Raw genomic sequence first — 25,345 nt, 5'->3', positions numbered from 1 at the left:
ATACAATACATACTAAGCAGCCCGGGTATCTCTATACTAAATTGTCGTGGCGTAAAGATGCTAGTAGGGGTGAAATAAGGAGTGGAACTCACGAACTCTCCATTCCGCAGCATAAAACCTCAGCCTTTCGTGGGTCATTCAAATATAGCGCGACGAAATGTTGGAATAATATCCCCCCTCCAATAAAAAATCTTAAGTGTAAGTCCAACTTTCGTCGCACTTACAAATCGTTCCTGCTAAAATTCCAACATTAGTAATTTAATATTCTTCAACAATACCCAATACCTATTATACGTATCCAAAATTATATTCTATTATATTGTTATTTCTTATTGCTTGCTTATTCATTTCATAATTAACACATACTAAACTACCCATAAACTTGACCAAAAATATTATCTCCTATATATATTATATAACTTATTCATTATATATTTATTGAATATATTATGTACTTATTATTATTTATCTAATTGCATACTCCTTCTATCTTAGAGGCGCAAACTAGCCATGTGGGTATCTGGCAGAATTACCAGCGTTGTGGAGTTTGCCTCTGCAACATTTATGCTGAGCCAGGGCCTTTTTGTAGCTACAATGCAATTTTGATATGTCTCATGTAATTTCGATTGTTATCATGTTATTTTATTTTTGTAATTTTGTAATCTTTTTATTTATTTTTGTATTTTATTTTTAATGGTGTCTTGAATGTCATATCATTGTGTTGTTTGGCTCAATAAATCTTTTTGTATTGTATTATTGTATTGTATTGCATGTTAATTTTAATACGTCAAATTAGTAGTTAACAATTATAATTTTGATTTCTTAATTGACTACACTTTACTTCAATTGAACAAAAATATTGAAATCAAAATAATAAATGAATTCCACTAGAAACTATTTTAAAGTTCATTTCAAAGGCTTATCCTCACAAATCTAACGATTAATTTTTGAGATAATTAGCGGTTAGCAATCACGTTATCTCGATCTGAGTACATACAAAAATTAATAAAATAATAACGTGTCAGGATTTAGGGAAGCATACATCAAGTGTAAATTTATTTATTTAATTTTTATTTTTATTTCACAGCGAAATTTGGAAATGTTAGTGTGTTTATCGAAGATAATAAACTCAATTTAATATTCTTCTTATTATTTTAGGGGTATTTAATAATCTTTACAAGCTAGAATCACAGAATGCTGCTGTATTATTTCAATTTTATTTTTAAACCAACTTACAACAAGCGAAGCCGGCTCGCCGTACAATTATTATCCACCAGCTGCGCTCCGCGGTTTCACCCGCGTGGCTCCGCTCCTGTAGGTCTTAGCGTGATGATATATAGCCTATAGCCTTCCTCGATAAATGGGCTATCTAACACCGAAAGAATTTTTCTAATTGGACCAGTAGTTCTTGAGATTAGCGTGTTCAAACAAACAAACAAACTCTTCAGCTTTATAATATTAGTATAGATAGTATAGATATAACAATTCCTGAATATGTTTTACAATGACATGCCTAACGTTATTAAAGAAGATACACATTTTTAGTAAAACTAGATAGGTACCTAACTCATAAATAAATTCCAATGTTAAGAATACGTCACATTTTTCACCTCTATCGGCAATTTAAGAAATTAACACAATTTAGCGCCATCTATACTTGCAAATAATAAACCTAGCTAATCGTTCTTTTAATTTGTGCTTTTATTAGTGCATTCAGCGGGAGCTAACTGGTATCTAACTAAATAAAAAATTCAGAATAGGCGATCTGAATAGAATTTTCAATTTATCAGCATTTCAGCATCGCCAGTCACCACTGCTCAAAACAATGAAGGAAAACTTTGCACTTGTCTCAGCGTGGTGGATTATGGTCTATGCTCTCGTATTCTACGTAGAAACATGTGATAAGCTGCCAATCTTCCATCTTGTTTCGAAATACATAAAAAAATAAATTTGGAAAATCTCCGACTAGTCTTAAACTTTTGTATGCCCAAGCGGTACCATTCAGTTTAAGCACTGTGTAATTGATATTTTAAAAAAGCTAGGTAAGTCAATTGCTTAGGTATTTTTCAAACGTAAAACTAGGTCTGAAATAAACGTCAATTATTTTAATAGAATGAGAATTTAGAAACAAGATACCCTATACGAAACAGGGAAAACTTTTGAAGAGATAACTACCTACATGGGTATATTATATTAACTGACTGCAATGCAAGGTACCTAAACTACAAAAAGGAGCTTTCAGCAAGCTTTTTGAACGTTGGTAGATAATGCCACAGATAATGCTAATATTGGTAAAAAACAAAGTATTATTATTACTTATTAGATAGATAGAAATATTCTATCTAGACGGATATTCTGTCCTTGCCTTATCCATCTTATATTAAAATTATCAATTCAAAAGGATAACCATCGTACAACACTCGATTTAATTGAAATCTCTGACCCAGAACGATACGATGTATTGTTTAATCGTTTCCTACAACATACAGGTCGATGACTTAGAATATACCTTCGTTAAACTAAGAACCATAAATAACACTTGACTCAGCCCGTTAAGTTATCTGATTGCAAGATGGGAGGATCCTAATATCCTATCCGAAACTTTTAATGTAGCGTTTATCTATTCATTTTATTAGCTACTAGTGGTCCGCCCCGGCTTCGCCCGTGGTACATATTTAGTATCCTATGTCCTTCTCCTGGCTCTAAACTACCTCCCTGCCTATTTTCAGCTAAATCGGTTCAGCCGTTCTTGAGTTATAAGTGGAGTAACTAACACAACTTTCTTTTATATATATATAGATAGACTACAGGACTAATGAAATAGTATGACACAGATGCCGTACAAAAATGGTGGTCCACTAAGTGGGAATTTATTTTTATTTTCCGACAATTGCCGGGGTAAATTTGGTCATTTGATTTTGTACGGCATCAGTGTCATACTATTTCTATACTGCTTTTAGTCCATTATTCCGCAACGCCGTACAAAAATCATGGAGACAAGAGGAAAAAATCTCTACCTGTACTTTCGAATGCTCATCTGCACTCAGGGGGTTGCGGAAGAATTCTAACAAATACCTACCCGCGGCCCCCTCATTAAAGCGGCTCGACGGAACACAGTGGGGTTTTAGTCGGTAAGAATCCGACATAACCCACGGCTCCTTCCCCGGGGGCCGTGGGTATCTTTGGAAGATTTCCCCACTATAAAAAAAAAAAAAGTGGACAGCTTACAAGTGACGGCATAGTGCTGAATCTTATTATTTTATGCTCTTATATTGTTCTAGTCTAGATAGGTCACCACTCACCTGGTGGTTCAAATGACCCATAACTTTTTCAACATGCGCCTGTAGTCTACTACTTTTGCAAGCACTTATTCTTAGGTATTGGATACCACCGGTTCAGATCAAGAGCAACTTTACTATATTTATTATAAGAAATATTGTATTGTTTGTTTCACAAAGATAAATAAGTATAGGTAGGTACATTCGGACTATTTATTTAGATGTGTAGTGATACTTACTTAGATTCGTAGTACCTGAATCCTCTTTGTAGATTAGGTCATTAGGAGCTGCTGTAAGTCTATTTTAAAACTTATTTCCTTTACTAACTAGTATTGTAGAAAATGTTCAATATTTTTAAGTATTAGAATTAACATGATCCAGAAAGAGACAAAACTCATTGTACTCTAAGTGGGTATACCTGTCCCATTCATTTTGGACAAAATTAATTCTTGATTTATTTTCATACTTAAACATTTATTCGCTAGACTTCATTGAAATGCTTTTGTATTATCAATTTCAAATTATCTTTTAATTAATATTTACAATCGATTCGGAAATAAATAATAACATGAAACTCTGTAATCGCTCTTTTGAAATCATATCAATTTTATAAAAATCGTTCATTATTTTCAAACTAATAATGCTGACACATAATTTTTATGTGGTGCAAAAAAATTTTCCGCGGCTTCGCCCGCTTTTTTTAAGAAAAAACCGCATAGTTCCAGTTCCCGTGGGATTTCCGGGATAAAACCTATCCTATGTGTTAATCCAAGTTACCCTGTATATGCTAAATTTCACTGTAATCGGTTCAGTAGTATTTGCGTGAAAGAGTAACAAACACCCACATCCTCACAAACTTTCGCATTTATAATAGGTACTTTGAATAGGTATTATTTTATATATTACTAGATTTCCGCCCGCGGCTTCGTCCGCGTTTGCAGAGGAAAACCCGCATAGTTCCCGTTCCCGTGGGATTTCCGGGATAAAAACTATCCTATGTGTTAATCCAAGTTACCCTCTATATGTGTGCTAAATTTCATTGTAATCGGTTCAGTAGTTTTTACGTGAAAGAGTAACAAACATCCATACATCCATACTTACAAACTTTCGCCTTTATAATATATATTAGAATAGAATATTAGATATTATATATTATATATATTAAGGTATTTCATATGCTTGTAGCAATCAATTGCTTTTTATTAATATAAGGGATAATTGGGACAAATAAAAACACATATGGGTTAAAACATTTATTAATAGATTAAAAGGAATAAGGTTTATTATTGGAAATTATATTTATTGAAAAGAAAATACAATGCGAATATTAAAATAACCTGTATTCATACACAAAGATACCAAATGTGAAATAATCAAAACTTATATCTAATACTAAAATCTGCTTAACATAAAAATAATGAAAAGTATGTTACAAACATTTTTTTGTATTTTTTTATTTTGAATTTTTTTTGTATTTTTATTTATTTTTTGATTGTTTGCTCTAACCCGGAGAGGGAAAAAACACGACGACATAACTTACAAATAAAGTCTACAATCGCAGTTTTGAATGAAATCCAAAGCTGAAATCCTAGAGCCATTTTGATTTTATTGTTTATTTGTTAAAAAAACAACAATAAAACCAAAATTCCATACAACTAATCTAAATACTAAGACTTGTTGACCGAAAACTATGTAAGCGAATATATTATGGGCCATTTCACAATGGGCAGCGTTGGGCGAATACGCAATCACGATGGTGTAGACCTAAGTGTCTATGATTGGTCATTGTAGATGTTTCATAATTGCCGTAATGACAAACATCGGCCATTTGTTGGGCCAACATTGCCCAATGTGAAGATGGTCCATCGTGTGCAAATACTGAATTCGCTCGGGACAGCGTGTTCCAATGTTGTATTATATTGAAATACTGACGTGCTAAAAGTGAAGAAATACTGAATGACGTCATGTGCAGTATTGCCAGGTTCTATTCGTTTCTAAATGTAATGCCGCGTTTACACACTCGACGAACATTCGATGAAAGGTTTCACGAAATATTGAACAAACATTAATATTCAGCAAGATATTATGTTGCAACAAATTTTAACTTCATAAATTGTAATTTACATATTTTTTAACATGTAAAATAAAGGTACATAATTTTATTGAATTGGAATCTAAACAAAAATATTGTAAATAAGTTCTTATTTTGTGTGTACGTGATACGCGAAACTCAAGGCGAATAGTACGTTTTCATGCGTTCACTATTCGCTTCGCTATTCGCACGAATGTGTAAACGCAGCATAAAAAATCTATTCTATCCGATACGAATCTACGAGTTTAAAATTTAAACAATATTCGAAAGTAAAAACAAAATTTAGATCGCGTATAGAATATGCATCGGACCGGAATTTTAAAATTTTGTGTGCAATTTATTAAAAAGTGACAATGTAAATTTTGTGTAGGATTTAATTGTGGAAATAGGGCTTTTTGGTGTTATTTCTATGATTTTCACTTGTGTTATTTACGCCACAGATTAAAAATCATAAAGAGCAGACAATCTACTAAGCTTAATTACAACATACCATTATAAGACAAAAACCAAAAAATTAACACTTTGACAGCGGATCACGTCCGACGTACGTGGCGCTTATTTTATGCTAATTAGCCGCATACATAATGAGCGTACCATTCTGGGCGCGCCGGCACTTTTTGACCATTTTGTTAGTTTCATAGAAAAAAAACTATAATAGTTGCGGCCGTGATTTTTTTTTCATTGTATTGAAGATATTTTATATTATTATATAAAATAATAAAAACATGTGTAATTGTATTTTTTTTATTATAAAATCAACTTAGAATGAGGCACGTTTTCAAAAAAAAAAAAAACTCTAACATCAACATTTTTCGAATTTTATGACGTGTAGTCTTTCCTGGTGTGGTATTTTTTGAAGCACGGGTCATAACACAAGGGCACGTTGCAATCTGGGCAGTAAGACTAGACCTGTTCTTCTAATCCTTGACCGCCCCCTTGTCCTTATCAGTGCTTGGTATGTCTTCTGGTATGTTCCTGCTCGGGTATGTCCTCATCACTATCTTCTAATTGTTCTTGACCGGCTCTAAACTCGTCTATTGCCTCTGAAAAACAAAACATGTAGGTACTTATTCAAAACCAAAAGCAATTACGATCTTACAAAAATACAAGTAAATCAATAGCTTACCTTCAGTTTCTATTATCGTGGTGTTCTCCTCAATATCCGAATCCTCATCATTTTGCAAAATGTCAATAATATCTCTAGTTTCTCTTTCCGAATCCAGACGAAATCGTCGTCGCGAAGTCATTTCGCGCCAAAAATTGTCACACGTCTCGATCGCTTAGGCAACTGGCGCGCGAGAGTCGAGTGTCGACCCGGCTCGTGCGATCCTTTGTTTCCCGCACCCCACACACCGCAAGTATTTGAAGTGCGTTTGTGTGTGTAGCCAAAACATTCATCTAAGCTTTGACATGACGCGGATCACGCTTACAGGCCGTTGTTTTAAAGTAAACAGTATTGAAATTCACACACGTACGCAGTACGTGATCAGCGTCTCTAACAAAAAAAAAACTGTCACGGACAGGGGACGTGATCGGCTATATCGGAAATAAAATACTTAGCTGTCAAAGTGTTAATAGCAAGAAATCGAATCTCTAGAATCTATGCACTTATCCATAGGCAATATAAACCAGACGGACAAAAACCAGACACAAAAAAATGACAGAAAATTACCAAACAAAAAAAAATTGTCAGACCCAAAAATTTTTTTTTCACAAATCTACTATCTATGGTCCGATGCCTACTCTATATAACCATAGACACCTGGTCACTGCATGTTATAGTGCAGGAACATATACGCCGGGTTCGCTATATCCGCGGCCAAGGGTGAGTTGGGCGGGAGCAGTTGGAAGCCCATGAACATGAACGTGCGGAGTAACGTCGCTCGGTCCGCGCGGGTTTTTAGCACGCAGATTATGCAACTGAAAATAAAGATTATTTATATTAAAAAATAATTAATATAAGTTGTATATATTATTAATTTTATTGGAAAATCATCATTTAACATTCTTTATAGATTTCTGAAGACTGCAACTGGTAGCTTTTTTAATAAACATTTGATTAACTGACTTTCCCGTTTTATTTTTAAAAATTTATTACGGCCATTTTACTCATTAGGTAAAGTACTTTCGATATCAGTTTAAAGTTTTTTGATATCTGCAATAGTTACGGAATAATCGCCTGTGCACACTTAACGATTACACCCTGTATAAATACTCACTTGGAGCACCGCAGCTTCTCCTCAGCGAAGTCGAGAAGTAGCATGAAGCTGTCCTTGCTGCCGGACTGCAGCACTCCGGGCACACGTAGATACATTGTGTTGCCTTTTACCACCTGCAGATCATTTTACATTTGTATAATTATACATAAACATACATATAGAATTAAAAATAAATCTATACTTATCTATACTAATACTAGCTTACCGCTCGCGGCTTCGCCCGCATCCTCTAAAACGGTTTGAGGTTAAAACTATCCTATCTCTCAAGTTGGATCGAACTGCACATGGTGTGCGAATTTTATTATAATCGGTTAAGTGGTTTAGGTGTCCATTGAGGACAAACATTGTGACACGAGATTTATATATATTAAGATAATAAAGCTGAAGAGTTTGTTTGTGTGTTTGAACACGCTAGTCTATAATTGTACATGCCTGAAAGATTGTACATACTGTAACTCTGCCAGCCTGGCGTACACTTTTGCCGTATTTTTTTTCATACAGTTTTTGTTATTTTTACTGACTGAACAAAACATATCTATATACTGTGAAACTCGTCAAAATATACTAATATTATAAAGCTGCAGAGTTTGTTTGTTTGTTTGAACACGCTAATCTCAGGAACTACTGGTCCTATTTGAAAATTTTCGGTGTTAGAGAGCCAATTCATCGAGGAAGGCTATAGGCTATATATCATCGCACAAAGACCAACAGGAGCAGGTAAAACCGCGGAGCATAGCTAGTATATAATATTTTGATAACTTACAGCTTCCCAGCGAGTCAGTGTGTTTTCAGTGAGATAGATTTTTAAGTCAATCTTCACGGCCTTCGCGTCTTTGCGCTCCAAGATCTTGCGGATGATCTGAAATTGATGAATTTTCGTTTATTGATAAATTCTGTATAAATGTGTCACATGATCCTATATGACGCATAGATATGTAATTTTAACCATAAATATAAAATTAAAACGCATTTCTATACAAAAAAGATTAAGCTGCAAATGGTGTGGTTTTACTAGAAACTACAATATAAAAAGTGAGAGTAAAATTTTCAAAATCATCCAGTTCTAAATACATATTTTTTTCTATCAATTTCTAATAATTAAGGCATCTTGAGATTTTTACCAAAACTGGGAGCACCATTTAATACCAAAAAATGTTTCCTAATAAAATCTCTTTACTTATCATATTTTTGTGTAACTTAGAGGAATATATAATTTCTACTGACTGCATTCTTTATTTCATCTCCCTACACACAGCTATACTAAAATCTCAATTAATAACTTAGGCCCCGGAACCACAGACACAATAGAAAATCTATTGTGTCTGGGACCGATCTGGCCACTTGAGGCTTAATGGGTTAAAACATAAGAAATTTTGTAATCTTTCTTAATTATCATCAACTGCGTTACTTTTCTATCACTACCAATCTTCACCACTGTCTACAACTATCCACCACTATCGACCACTATAGACCACTATCGGCCACTACCCACCGCTTCCTGTTGCTCCGGCGCCACGGGCGGGTGCGCGTCGGACACGAGGCTCTCCTCGCTGTTGCTGAGCGAGCTCGCGCTTGACCATAGTAGTGTGCTCAACAAGTCGCCTGTGAGTTAAATAAAACTATTTTAATATGTGAAAAATGTGTGTAAATTGGCAACAATAAATATAAATAAACAAGTATTTTAATGTGTGAAGAATGTTTGTTAAAGAACAAAAATAAGTTCATTGGCCACCACAGAAAGTATAAACATTACTTTTATTTATTTACCATGTCGATTAATCAATAAGATGAAAATGTATTTCAAGTGCCAAAAAAAAATGTCTATAGTTATTTTTTTACAAATTATATACATAGTTATATTAGTCTAAAATGTTATTAAAACTAATTTTCAGTTAGATTATGTTGTAAATGACACTGTCTATATTTTCTGATCCTACAGGTCTTCTGGCAATGCCTAAGTTTTCTGGCAGTGCCAAAAAAACAACACTTACGGTTGTTGTCGTCGTGTGTGGGGGTGGACGGGGAAGCGGGGCTCGAGGCCCCGCTGCCCACCCCTCCGGGCGGTGCGGTATCGTGAGCAGGGACATCAGGACCACCTGAAAACGATGATTTCTTAATACTTTCTTATATTTATCATTTTTGTACTCATGGTAAACATGTTTCTGGAACCTTAAATGCCGCTCTGCAACACACATCGCCGCCAGCAACATGTTAACAGAAATTACTGAACATGTACTCAAACAAAGAAATGCTGTTAAATAGGTATAAGAGAATCAGACCGAAAAGTAAATAAATACTATCAATACAATGTCATATTTCTTCATTCTTTGTTTCCTGTATCTTGCCCTTTCTTAAGGTCCAATAAGTAAATATTGAGTTTTACAATTCAAAGTGCTTCCAAAAGAACCCTACTTTACTATATAAATATTACAGATACAAACATAAGTTTTACATCCAATGTGATTTGATTTGATTTGATTTAACTTACCACAGAGGCCCGGCACCCAGGCAGAGCGAGAAGCACTCGGCGTCCGAAGCCGACAAAGCGGAGCGCTTGCTGCCCGCCAGGGAGCTGCTTAGGGAGGAGTCATCGCCGCTGCAAAAATATTATATCATATATTAAATCTATTGAGAATACTAATACTGTAGGGAGGAAGGTTTTTAAGCTATTGCATAGCATCTATCGCGGGCCTTGAACGCGGGGACCGAATCGAGAAATTCCGTAACGAAAAAACCTCACGCTCCCCACTCCGACGGGCACGGAGGTGTGTCTTGAAGGCATGCTTTACCGCGGCAGTCCCCGAGTGCCACACGTCTTTTTATTGTTAAGCCTCGTACTGTAAACAGTTGTATAGCAACATAGCCGGGTGAGCATCACATAGTTGTTCGCAAAATGTAGCTGGCAATTGACAGCACTGCGTGTCGCAGGAACACAAGGCTAAACTATTTAAAAAATACTATTAAATTTCAAAATTGTTTTACTATTACACATCTTTATTCTGACCGCCCTTGTGACCGCCTAATGTGGGCTGGTACTTTTTCATATGTGACAACCATGGCGAGGGTGGTGGTGGACGGAGGTATAATAATCGAGGGTATTTTTCAAAATGGTACATACTGACATATAAATACCTTAAAATTTCTTACCTAATCTAAGCAATCCCTCTATGGCCTATGCTTATTATTCCTTCCTAAGATTTTTCAAAAAATATCTATCAAGTTCATAACAGACTATATTCGATAAAAATATCTTTTCAAATTGAGGGTAGTTACAAAAGTCGCTGTTAGCTGCAGTATCTAAATGAATTACATATTCGAAAAATTGATTTCAATGTACGTAGTTTTACAATGTTTCATACTATGTCAATAATTACTTATTATTAATTATTAGACAAGATAAAAACGAATTATTTAAAAACGAAAAAAATTTTTAAATATACATATAAATGCTTACACTACAAGTAAGCTACAAGTAAGTAAGCAGTTACTACAAGTAAGCAGGACACCATTTTAACTTTTATTGTTAAGTTACTTAATATTTATGACTACCCTCCAAAACGTCTAGGTCTATTTTGATAAGACTTTACCAATAGCTCATTTTATAAAGATTTCTTGCAACTTTAATTTATCAACAATAAATCTCAAAACATTAACTATTTAACATTGTTACTGTTTATTTATTTATCAAAGCCTACAATATTAAGTATCCTTAGCATGAAAACAAAAGATCATGTACGTCATATACTGATAATTCATTTAACAAAGTACATAATGTAAGTCATTTTTATGGCTTATTTTTCGCACGAATGTTTGCAAAATGGCCAAGAGTGTGCCGGCCTCATCGAGTAAGGAAAATAAGAATGTCTAAATTTAATCCACTCCTGTTGGTCATAGCGTGACGATAGCCTTTAAAGGCTTCCTCGATAAATGAGTTATCTAACACCGAAATAATTTTTCATATCGGACCTGTAGTTCCCGAGATTAGCGCGTTCAAACAAACAAACTCTTCAGCTTTATAATATTAAGTATAGATTTACCACCAAGCCAAACAATATGATTAAACTTTGAAATAAAATTTTAAATAAATATTAATGATCCAATAAATATGTACTTTCTTCAGTAGCATGTTTGAATGCCTCACTTTTCTGTGATTTTATCACTTTATTTCATGATGACATCCCTAGATAAATACCTATCAAGATAATTTACTTGCAATCTATTCCTATCTGCATTACTACAGTAAATATTTTTAGATATAAACTGAAACTGATTTAGAAAATTCTTAGCAAAGTTTTTTATTTATTTATATTTAAATACATTATTGCCAAGATGTTGACCTGTCTGTCTATATGTCTGTCTGTCAGGTGGAATTTTTGAATCATCAGAAAATGCCACTTGAAAATTAAGACAAGTTTATAAACATTAACCACTTTTTTGTGAAAATGATTATGATGCTATAATTATGATAATGGAATAAATATTACTAAGTATGTATGTTTGTGTGTAAATCACACCTAAACTCTGGAGTTGTGATGAAAATTAACAAAAGATTGACTTCCAATTATATATGTGATACATTTTTAACAAAAACGAAAACTAAATATAATATTAATACACTACGCAGTTTATAAAATATACAAAAACGTCGAAAATATCTCACCTGTACAGTTTGACAACCATTTTTGTTAACAATAAATTACTTAATACAAAAAAAAACAATTAAAAAAATCAAAAAAAATGGAATGTGTAAAAAGCTTAACAACAATTATCTACCGATATTTTAACGGAATCTTATTGAAGATCCCTATACAACGTGCCATATACGCAAAATATTTTTTATTTATTTTTTGTTATTTTTTGTTTGTTTTTGTAAGAAGCGGGTGTTTATAAAGGAATCACAAGAAACACTGATAGAATTCTGGATCGCACGGCTTGCCAAAACATCATATAAATAGATTACGACGCAAAAGACAATATTGTGTACATTGGAAAATATCACTTTGGCATCGTTTTTTATTTTCAGCTTTCGCCCCGAATTTGGTGCCAAGGTAAATAAAATCATAAGCTATTATCGATAGTGAATGTATTTAAGAAAAAAAATACCTACATGAAAACTTTTTGAGACATAATTTGGCGCCATATATTTTTTTCACTTTTTAATTTTTATATACTCTGTGTCTTACATTTGCATAAACTAATTCTCAAGATGAAATCCATTGCCGTTTGTACTACAAATCGTGCCAAAAATAAACATATATACACTCGAAAAAGATAACCTTCCTTCTGTTGCAATCGGTTAAGAATTGAACTTGATATTTATTAGTGCAATAAATTTACAAATGCAATATCTCTGTTTTATTAAGATGTACTAAGAGTAACAAACTAATAAACATACATATGTGCATTCAAAACAATGTTTATTCTTTGGTAAAGGATCTACTTCGGCAAAGACTATTCACTATAGTAGTTTTATCTATCCCTTCGTATCACTACATAGTATAAAACAAAGTCGCTTTCTCTGTCCCTATGTCCCTTTGTGTGCTTAAATCTTTAAAACTACGCAACGGATTTTGATGCGGTTTTTTAAATAGATAGAGTGATTCAAGAGGAAGGTTTAAGTATATAATTTATTAGGTTTTAGACAAAGCGAGCGAAGCCGCGGGCGGTAAGCTAGTTTTATATAAATACTCAAAAAGCTCATTCAAATGTTGCAAAAATAATAAAAATAAAAGTTACACGTGCTAGCAACGGTCATCAAAACAACCCTTAAAATGCATCCAATTAATTAGACCTAACCACCCCTTCAATAAGGGGTAAGGGTTGCATTGATAACCTTGAAAGTAAATTAGTGTCAGGTTTATACTTTTTGATGTGTATCTTTAATACTAGTGAATCGATTGGGTTAAAATTTGAAAATAATGAAATCTAATTCTGATGAATATGGAGAAACGTTGTACACTATAAAATTATGTGTGTATAGAGTATAGACGACCTAGTAATTTCCTTATTGAATTTTTTATCAAATTTACGTCGACTTGCTAGCCTTCTCATTTGAAGTTGACTAAAAATTTATTATGGTTTAAAAAATGTTTTTAATTAAAATATGTTAATTTCACATGACAGACAGACATACTCTCAGACAGATCTCTCTCTAACAGATTTTTAATCTTGATATTTTGTTATAAATATTTAGTTAATTAATCTCATGTTAATAGTTTATTAATTGATATCTCATAAACGTGACTGATCTAGGTCATAAGGTTAGGTATTAACAGATATGATTCATTTTAATCATGTTTTAATTATAAACGCGAAAGCATGTAAGAATGTATGTTTGTTACTCTATCACGCAAAAACCGATGGTTGTATCTGTACGAAATTGTGAACAGAGATAGATTAATTATAGACTGAATGAGCATAAACGTTTTTACCCAGGAAACTACCCTACAAATTTTTCAATATAATAATAGATTGTACTTATTTACCCATCTCCTCCTCCTTTATAACGTAATGGCACCGAATACCGACCACTGATTGATACGGCTAAATGAATCCTTTAAAAGATAAATTAAATACTCTAGAGGTCATAAGAAAAAATGATATTATGAAAGATTACGAACTTATATTTTAAAATATGCACATAATTGTATTTCATAATGGCTTTTTATTACCTAAATTTGGATTTTAACTATCACGACTGGAAATTAACTGAAAGCACCATTTTCCGACCGACTGAGTACAAATACACGTGTTTCCGACCACTGAGTAGCTAGATTCCGACCAGTCAAATATTTTCTACTAAAATCAACTTTATGACAATAGAAATACAATGGAAATTCGTAAAAACCCGTTTCGTCTTTTCACTGCATCACGCGTGGACCGATTTCGATAATTCTTTTTTTATTATATTACTATAAGTACGAGGATGGTTCTTATGGAGAGATATTTTAAATATGTACCACGGGCGAAGCCGGGGCGGACCGCTAGTTTTAAATAATATTTGAGCATTTACTATAATAACAAAAACTAACTCTATGTTAGACTGTAGTAGTTTAAAATTACATTTACTCAAACTCATAAAATGCCTCACTGGTCATCCACAATAAATTAGAATGTCCCATTGACTACTTTGCCCAATTCTAAAATCCATTTCACCAAAAGTATTATTTCAGCTAATGAGAATACTTCAGCCTCTTTTTATCACTCATGATGATGACCTGAAATAAACGCATGCAATTTCACTCAAGCACAGCGCAAGCAAAAGCAACCCAGTTGGACGGAAACAGGGAAATATATCGCACCTTGATTCCGACCAAACCTAAATTTGCGTAATAAAGCCTCTAAACCGAAATTGATATTCATTTTTAGTTCATTTCTATTTCATATGTACACTTATAAAGATCTCACAATTTCGTAGTTATGCAATTATGTGTCAAAAACGTAAAATATAGGGTTTTTAAACCAGACCGGTCTTTGTAAATGAATAACGAAAAAATAAAAAAAGAGTGTCAGTTAAAACGTATATTACAAATAATCCATTATAGTTAGCATTGGTCGCATACAGGTGTAGTATGTAAGCATAGCGTTTAGAATAAATAACTTAATACGAAACCTCCACAAAACAACATGCATAATAGATAATTACCTTCTTTTACAAAGTGCGAAATTCCGTTTACCGACCGATTCGGTCGGATTTCGGAATGTTGTTATTTTGAAAAGCTCCTCATTCCGTCCATAATTATTTGTCCAAAAAAACCTATAAAAACACGCTATCTTTGCATGTATATTTTAAAATTAATAATTTAAAACACCAATAAAACGTTCAAAGTAAATTAACCACAAACTTACCAGAGTATTTAGCGTAAAAATCCAAATGTTTATTTTCACCGTTTTATGTTTTTTTCGCATTCAATTCAATACAAACTACACCCTCGCCTAGCTTTTCTTGGATTGACGAAATGTCGGTTAAAATTTGAAACCCAATTTTGGACAGATGACGTACGATAAGTGATTGGATCGAAAGTCTTCAGTTTCACGAGTGTCGCGCGTATTTTAAACGTTTTATCAAACAAAAATCAAAATGGTCGGATAGAGGAGGCTAGTCGGAAACCGGTGCCGTTACGTTACTATTGCTTCACACAATGGGTTGCCTGGAAGAGATCACTCTCAATGATAAGGCCGCCCTCTGTCTAGTTATAAGTTTTAATTTTAAGGAACTATTTGTATGCAAGCCCAATGAAAGTGTAATAAATAAGAAATAAAAAAAGAAGAGAGAAATAGATTCTTTTGAGGACTTCTGATATTATAAAGGGATTTTTTTATTTGTCTACGCACATACTAATAAACCGATTAAGATAAATTTTCATTAATCATCAATGATATCTTTATGTTCGAACTAGCTTCCGCCCGCGACTACGCCCGCGCGGAAAAATTAAGATTTATTTTTTTTCTACGTATTTTTCCGGGATAAAAAGTATCCTATTTTATGCTCAGGATAATAAGGTATAATTATGCAAAGTTTCATCGAAATCGAACCGTTAGTTTTTACATGATGCCTTCACAGACAGACAGACAGACAGACAGACAAAAATTTTTTTAATCACATATTTGGGTTTGGTATCGATCCAGTAACACCCCCTGCTTTTTATTTTTTCAATATTTTCAATGTACAGAATTGACCCTTCAACAGATTTATTATATGTATAGATGCGTAATATAAAGTAATGACTAATACGTATAGAGATATTTTTTTCATCAAATCTGATCGGATTTGTATTAATTTTATCACATAGATATAAGTTGATAAATCGATGAATTACAAATACTAAAGGCTTGGCTACAGGAAATTTGTACGACCAATTTAATAACCTTGCTCTTATGAAAGAAATTTCAGTATAAAATGAGTAAAACCAGTTGATAAGCTTGTTAATTTCCGTTGCTAATGGTTACGCATAGTTTCCACTTTCCAGTACATTTTAGGGCCAAAAATAAACAAGGAGACATCTTGAAAAGTAATTATCCACATCGCCAAAACATACTGCGTATAAGACGCCATTTTGGTACCACGTAATATGTTATGGAAGTTTTGTAATAGACTTGGCTGCCTTTCATATTATATTTGGTCTGGTTACCATTTATGTATTTCGTTTCTATGGATTGATGGATGAGTGTATGACCATAGATAAATAAATAAACAAATATTATAGGACATTATTACACAAATCGACCTAGTCCCACAGTAAGCTCAATTAAGGCTTGTGTTGTGGGTACTAGGCGACGATAAATATAATATTTAATAAATACATATATAGATAATAACACCCAGACCCAAGAACAAAATATAATTGAGTTCATCACACAAATATTTGCCCTGACCGGGGATCGAACCCGGGACCGTCGGCTACTCTAGGCAGTTACTTTACAACTGCGCCAACCGCGTCGTCATAGATAACTTATTAAAATAATCTCTACATTATTTATAAAGTTCTCGTGTCACAATGTTTTCCAATCAATGGACTGATTCAATGGACCGATTCTCATGAAATTTTGTATGTTTATTCGATAGATATAGGAATTGGCCAACATCTATTTTTTGTATCCCTATTGATAAGAGTCAGGCAGAACAACGTTTGCCGGGATAGCTTGTTTTAAAAATATGGCATTTTTATACGCTTGTATCAACTGCATCAGTTTTTAATTGGAAATAATAGACTGGAATAAATAATTATAGTACCTACATAAAATATCTAATTTCAAATATCGATAATTCGCTAATAAAACTAAATAAGTAACAATAAAGCATGTAAGTACTTAAATTAGGTAGGTAGGTACTTACATTAGACATGTGCCTATTTAGTGAGAATTAATAATATTAATATTATAGCCTAGAGCCTTTTACAACGGCACATAATATAAGTTAATAACCTTCATAATAACAAACCAGTTTAAAAAAAATCATAACCAATATAATATGTTTCTCTTCTTTCGAGTTCACATATGACGTATCAGCTGTAACTTGTGAGCCGCCATTTGCAATATCGATAAATATGGCGGCCGAACCCAAATAAACAATAGTCACGTGTTGGCGCGGGAATTGTTTACATTCTATTTTTAAATTTTACTTTTTTTCTAATGTTGCTGTTTGCTACTTCTAAAAGGAGATTATATACCTAGATTATGTAGACATAATATTATTATAATATTATAATATGTAAGGATTCAATCAGAAATAGAAAGTTATTTCTGTTTTTTCACTAGCTTCTCAGGTAGGCACAAAAAATGTTATTAGATGTGACAGGTTTTGGTATAATATTAAACATAAGACTATTTGCTATGCGATAATCGACCGTAACACTAGAGAGAAAGAGTGTAAATTCCTTTTGATAATGGTTATAAATAAAGAAAACAACTCTGACTCAGCACAAACGGAACACGCTTGATATCCACACACATGCACATTCACACACACATACAAGAGTGTTATCGCATTGTACAATATTGGATGTTTCTGGAAGCCCATAAACTTCGACTGTTTGTATAATCCCCTTCAAGATTGACTACCAATTTATATCCATTGAAAAGGTTAATAGATGAAGTTGCATCTAAAATTGTTAGAATTTGGAACGTAAATAACATTTTTTTTGTGTTACAGTTTTATACCTATCTGATTTTTTTTATTGTATGATGATTCGACAAATAGAATGTTCTACAGTTTACAAGTTACAAGTTTATTTATTTACAAATACCTACGACATTATTTTGAATAACCAATTATGTAATTTGAAAAACTGAACCAATTTGGAAATGTTTGCTTGTAAAAAAGTTTCTAGTATAAAAAGAGAGCAGATTTTTTATAGAAATTTGTCAGGACGGTACCTACAACGGCTTCCTCATCGATTTTTTATGAATAAAACAAGTTCAAAACCAGTTTCAGAGATATTTTATACTCTAGACGTTGTTTATGCAAAAAGCGATGCAAGCGTGACTAGATCACGTGTGACTTTACGTTGAAACGGCTGAGTCCGTTTTGATATAATTAGAACACAGAAGGATTCGAAACTTTTTCCTCGACACCGCATTGCTTTTGCATACATAATAATTTATTTATTCAAACGGTTCACATCACAGTTAACAATAAATTAGTGGGTCAAAATCGAGTTCAAAGGAGACTTTAACATAGGTACATACATACGTGAAGCTAATAAAAGCGTGTTAAAAAGAAAATAACACCATGATTGATAATTAAAAATAATTATACAGGGTGTCCCACTGTTGGTATACTAAGCTCAATGGAGGTTATAGTTTTGCATACGCTGAATACTTACCTACATCAAAAATACTTATAAAATTCCAAACGCATTTTTTTTTCAAATAGATGATTTCTTAAAACTTTATGTGTACACTCATAACAAGCAACCCCTGCAACTTTGCCACCCGCACGTGAGCTATCGTTTAAGATTATGTTTTCATAGACAAAATGTTCACATTAGAGAAGCGGTATAGTTATGCCAGCTGCGCGAAGCTAGAGAAGAAAACATGGATATTCAGGAAAAATTTTGCAAAAAAAATTTGACGTAATTTTGTTGTGTATTTTTACGTGATCAGTGTACATGCTAAACTACAAGTCTTTTCGCGCATAGTATACCAATAGTGGGACACCCTGTATAGATTAAAAACGACAAGTTTATCATTATAGGTCTATCTTCTACAAGCTTTTTTGCTTACTATTATATAGGTACGTCACAATAATTATACCTTATTATAACAACTCAACTTAAGAACTAACTAACATCCAAGAGGTTATTTCATCTCAGAACACGTGAAGATAACATAATATGGTGCAACATGTCTACCGTCACGTACGCCAGTTAAAATAACTTTACAACACGGTACAAATAACTTTCTCCTTGCTGTGTTTGAAATATTACCTCCTTAGTAACATTACAATAACGTGCAGTAATAACTGTCCAATGTATCTGTGCTTTGGGGTAAATCCGCGGGGCATAGCTAGTTTGAAGATAAATATGGATCAGACAGAACATTATATAGATGGTAACACAATTGTAAATTATTGTAATACAAATTCATTTATAGTCTAAAAATTTGGTATAACAAAAGATTACACCAAGAAGGAGAATATAGGATAAGTGTGTCCGTTGAATAAAATACTTCTTTCGATACTAGAACAGATTTTAAACACGCCACAAAATCAGTTTTAACCCATTGAGCACCGAGCGGCCCAATCGGACCACGACAATAGATTTTCTATTGTGTTTGTGATTCCGGGGACTGAGTTATTAAATATACTTGTTTTCCATTTCACATGATTGTGAGCAAAGATAAATTATATAGTAAACATAATAATCACGTTTGAAGTCACGTGTTGATAAGAGCGTGCATTTTATTTGCCCTGATATCGCACCTAGTCTTGTACTGTTTGCAAGTTCTTTTGGTAAATATAGAATACAGAATATAAATATAATTTAGATATCTTGGCTTGATCTGTGAGATCACCTAATTATACTCTAGGCTATAAAATATAGTTTATGAGTATTGTCTGACCTACCAAATAATCATGTACTTACCTATAAAATTTAATCAAAGTTGTTCAAGAATTTTGGTTACAAACACTGTGACATGAGATTTTATAAGTATATGGATTTGTATTATGAGTCAATTTATGTCTTTTTTTTTTTTTGTTAATGGTGTTAAATCTTCTTAAGGTACTCGTATTTTGGAGGAAAACCGAGCATGTGGGATTCTTACCCACTAAAACCTCCTCGAGGCCAGACCCAAAAAATAGAAGTCTCCGGGATCACTAATAGAACGCACCAGAGACAATTTATAAGTCTAGTAAATTAAATTTAAACTGAAATATGTATAAACTTAAGTTTTAAACTGCATATAACAAATGATTATTTGCAAATAATTAAAACTATCATATACAAAAGCCAAATAGAATACTTATTCAAAAACATGTCATAAAGGTTCATATAATTTCGTGTTTATTTCTCCTTATCATTCCTAAGAATAATCTCTTCAAAGATATTCTTATCATTTCAAAGAAATATCTCTGCAAATATAATCAATTCAACATCAGTTATATGCCTTTGTACTTATACTATCTCTTGCTTAAGGCTTTATATACATGATATCAAAATACTTATATTTTATTTTATTTAAGTATAAATACTTTATTGCACTTAAAAGATAACAAAACAAGAAATACAAAACCCTTAAATATAACTTACGTTAAGTACAATTGGCGGTCTTATCGCTTAGAGCGATTTCTTCCAGAAAACCTTCGGTACAATAGAGGAATAAATACATAAATAATATAAAATACATATTATAATCATACTGAATTATAGCTATAGCTATTCTATAGTTATTTCTTAAATCAACAGCAAAAACTGTTGTAGTATGTATCTTCACAAATTCATTTTGAGAACATATTGAGAAAACTCAAATAATAAACGACGTGTGGCACTCGGGGACTGCCACGGTAAAGCTATTGCATGCTATGCCTTCAAGCCACACCTCCGCCCGTCGGAGTGGGGAGCGTGAGGTGTTTTCGTTACGGAATTTCTCGTTTAGGTCCCCGCGCTCAAGGCCCGTGATAGAAGCTATGCAATAGCTTAAAATGTTTTATGTACATGTAAAGTGTTTAACAAACTATTGCATTTGTATGACTTGGAATCTTGCTTTAATCATAAATACTACTAATGTATTACAGATTTTAATCCTATCCTACTAATATTATAAATGCGAAAGTTTGTGAGAATGTGTGTGTGTTTGTTACTCTTTCACGCAATTACTGCAGAACCGATTACAATGTAATTAAGCACACAAGTAACTTGGATTAACACATAGGATAAGTTTTATCCGGAAATCCCATGGGAACGGGAACTATGCGGGGTTTTCTTTGAAAACGCGGGCGGAAAGCTTGTTAAATCTATTTGAAACAACAATTCAGTACATGAAACTTGATATTTAACAAATATATAACAATAAATGTTGTCAATCAACATGCCGTTCATTCCATAATCAGAATCAATAAAACTCATATGATCTAGAAGACGTCCAAGGTTGTACAATTAACCTGGTCAATTGATGCTTACAAGCTTATTACTCAATGTTGTGACGCAGATGAATATGCTGTTCATATGAGCCATCTACACTATGGGCAGCGTTGGCCCAACAAATGATTGTCGATGTTTGCCACAATTATGGCGATTATGAATACATCTACAATGACGGCCAATCTTAGACATGTAGGCCCTCTACACTATTGTGATTGCCTCTACTTGCCCAACACTGTGAAGAGGGCCAATATGTGTTGCAGATCCTAAATTATAAAGCTGAAGAGTTTGTTTGTTTGAATGCACTAATCTCAGGAATTACTGGTCTGATTTGAAAAATTCTGGCATTGTTAGATAGCCCATTTATCGAGCAAATGTATAGGCTATATATCGTCATGCTAAGAACAACAGGAGCGGAGCAAAGCGGACAAAACCGCAGGGTGCAGCTAGTTTAGAATATAATGTAATTGAAAATTGAAATTTTATAAGAACACCAATGGTATTTGATATTATCATTTGCAATATTTTACAAGTTTTCATTTATATCACTAATAAATAAAAATAATTTGTTTTCGCAATATCATATTCAAGGTAACAGACAAAGGCAGTAAAATCATGTAGATCCCTGGAGCAACCGCGGGGCAAAGCCGAGGGCAGAAAGCTAGTCATTTATAACTAAGATGACCTAACATAACCTCAAAATTATTTTTTTATTTAAGTATAATATTCTTATTGGAATATTGTCTTTGTAGTTTATTAAATGTAATGTGTAAATGTACTCATAAACTACCATATGTTCACTTATTTACCAACTACCCCCTATAAAATAATAAAAAGATGGCTGACAAAATCTCATTACATTTTTTCTATACATAGATATTATGTTTCCATTAAAAAACTTTGATGTACATTTTTGTTGAATTTGCCCATACATACATATCATATTTTTTTATCTGTACAGCTTCTATGTTACATATATACAACTTATAAAGAGGTCAAGTGAGTTTAAACTTTAATTAAATACAGCAGGCATAGTCAGGGCATCAATCAAGATAAGGTGCCCTAGTTATATTCCTAAACCGAATGGTTTAAAGTTTGTGAGTACATACATGTCAATAGAATTAAAAATATGAAGGTACCTATGCATTGTAAAATTTTTTGTAATCTATTTTTTAACAAGTTTTTAACCATCATTATTTAAATGCAAATTCTTAATTATTTTTCAAGGTTTTGAATTTAGAATTGGTTATTCGAATTTTGTAATTGGAAAAACACCTAAAAGATAAAACCATGCTGTCATTTAATACCTTTTTTAAATTTAGAACACACGTCTTTTTAACTTTTCAATACGAAATACCTAAAACAAACGGTAAATGTTAAGTCACGATACCACATCAAGGTAATAATTCAATATTTATAAAGGTGAACGATGATCTTATTAAAACTACCTAGGTACCTACCTATCACCTACTGATGACGTATAACAAAGGTACAAGGACGTTATAAGAAACGCACTTCTATGTCCCGTAAAGTTAAATAGAAGTCAATAATCTTGATAAAAATAGAAATGAAGTACATCAGCACCAAAATAAGTAGGTAATAAACCGAAATACTCACCAGTACTTTTTAGTTTTCGCAGCGTTGGGTTCAATCAGGACACCCGCGACGTCATAGTAATTACTACTACTAAAATTTAACTGTTGTATTAACTTCGTCATCGTGGCAAATCGTATTTAAGCCTTTCGCGAACTTTAAAGAAAAACACGGTCAGACCGTAAGGGTACTTGGAATTGCGCAGAACACGTCTTTCACAACAGAAAGCTAGCGAAAATAAGTCGAATAATCAACTTTGTGTCAATTGATCAACTGTAGCGATTGTCAGAAATAGCACCCGACCGAATTGGAAAAACACACCGACGCCTAGAAAACCACGTGCCGTACTTGTCTTTTAATTTAGTCGCATTATACTGTTTTTTCATGATGGCCGCCGGAAACGTGATATTAAATTTGTTTTTGGAATTTAACAGAATTCCTTTTCACGTGCAGATCTGAATAGAATATTGATTAAAATATTTTCATTTAAAGATAGGGTACCATAATGTGCGTTATATTGTCTTAGCATTTTTGATGTAAAAGGAAATTATATTTATATCTCAAAAATGTAACGTTAACTTTATATAAATTATTGTAATACATAAATAAAAAAATTAAATACAATCCACAATTTAAAGATCTGTATTAGATAGATGTATAGATTTTTATAATTACAAGTGTATCAGCTGTTTACATGTAAGCTATAATCATATGTTAGGTATATAGGGAAAAGTGAAGGCCATATTGTTTTCAATTTCATTGAAAGTTGAACCATTCGCGATTTGAATGAGGATTTGAAGCAACGCGAAGACGTCGTATTACGTCACAAGCAAATGTCAAACTCAATCGATAGTGTTGTAGCGCTGCTAAAGTATTGATCGATGCTTTGCGAAAGTTGAATAAAGAAAACCGATTATTCGACTTACCAATTTTTAGTAATTAAAGACGGCATTCTACTTTTCTTCAGATCGATACTTTTAAACCTTTGTTCCCGTATCATGTAATTTTCTGCCGGTAAGGCATGGAACGTCATAACTTCACCTGTGTTTTACACTTCACTTAAAAAACACACAATTACGGTTTTCTTTTTAGTCTTTTCACTGTTATGGACATTAATGTTACTTTCACTTTTTCTGTATGTTCTAGAATGTTTCAAAATAAGTAACGACATTCAGGCTTGAAACCTTGCTCACTACTGACGATGCCGCATTCAAATACTATATAACACTATATAAAATGTAAGTAAACCTCACCCCTCTATTTTTAGGGATCAATTGGGACACACTGGTCCATACTGAATTCTATTATTTTCTCAGTTAGAGAAAAGCTATATACAATTAAAGGAAAGCTTTTGCATGGCAACAGAATCTCTATAAAGAACACTACTTATATCAATCTTATTTTTTATTGGAGCGAATATATTTTAGTATTGTAATAAAAATAGTTTCAATAATAATATCATGTACATATGAATATTTCGTATTAAGAATTCTTAAAATATTTTTAAGCATAGAATATCTATGTACTTATGTAGTTGTATGTGTGCTAGCAGATAGAGCAGAACAAGATCTTCTTTTAAAAATATTATGAATGCTATAATAATAACCATTAATTGCTCTTCTATAAATAACTATTATAATTATTGTGCCTGCGAGTTAGTTCGCTTAGGATAGAAGTCTGCTGAATCACCTAAATTGATACAATTTTCTACTCCGGTGCTATTGGTCGTAGTATACTAATAAATTAATAATATAGCCTCCCTTTACAATTGGACTATCCAAAAATACAATATTTTTTAATCGAACCAGTAGTTCCAAAGTTTAGCTCGATCAAACAAACGAATAATAGGTTTAATAAAATTAATATACCAAGCTTATTTTCGCAACTAAAACTATTCATTTACCACACTTATTACACAAGAGTAACTATTTATTTCTACCAAAAATTAAAGTCCTATTCCAAAACCACCCCGTGTAGTCACAATACGTCATTGCGCATGTGCAACCCGCTATGGTGACGTCACATTGTTTACACCCCCGGTGTTGACGAAAACACCGATCGTGGTTCTAATCTGTAACTATA

General features: G+C 32.9%; 1 protein-coding gene and 1 long non-coding RNA gene across 2 annotated transcripts; both read right to left on the bottom strand.

The window, feature by feature from the left end:
- Positions 1 to 4,518: 4,518 nt before the first annotated feature.
- Positions 4,519 to 6,939, bottom strand: LOC123704000. Its single transcript, XR_006753076.1, has 2 exons — positions 6,497 to 6,939; positions 4,519 to 6,413 (listed from the first exon to the last, which is right to left on the bottom strand). It is a non-coding gene; the product is annotated as an uncharacterized LOC123704000 (long non-coding RNA).
- A 145-nt stretch (positions 6,940 to 7,084) lies between these two features.
- Positions 7,085 to 23,552, bottom strand: LOC123703999 (ornithine decarboxylase antizyme 1). Its single transcript, XM_045652231.1, is given in 8 exon segments — positions 7,085 to 7,290; positions 7,590 to 7,702; positions 8,353 to 8,448; positions 9,082 to 9,191; positions 9,581 to 9,677; positions 9,679 to 9,685; positions 10,078 to 10,185; positions 23,288 to 23,552. Coding segments are annotated over 8 exon segments (786 nt in total). The 5' UTR covers positions 23,389 to 23,552; the 3' UTR covers positions 7,085 to 7,136.
- Positions 23,553 to 25,345: the final 1,793 nt, after the last annotated feature.

The sequence above is a fragment of the Colias croceus genome, chromosome 28 (genome assembly GCF_905220415.1).
Source record: "Colias croceus chromosome 28, ilColCroc2.1".
NCBI lineage: Eukaryota > Metazoa > Arthropoda > Insecta > Lepidoptera > Pieridae > Colias > Colias croceus.
The sequence above is the reverse complement of the archived record's forward strand: the minus strand, read 5'-3'. Positions and strand labels throughout refer to the sequence as shown.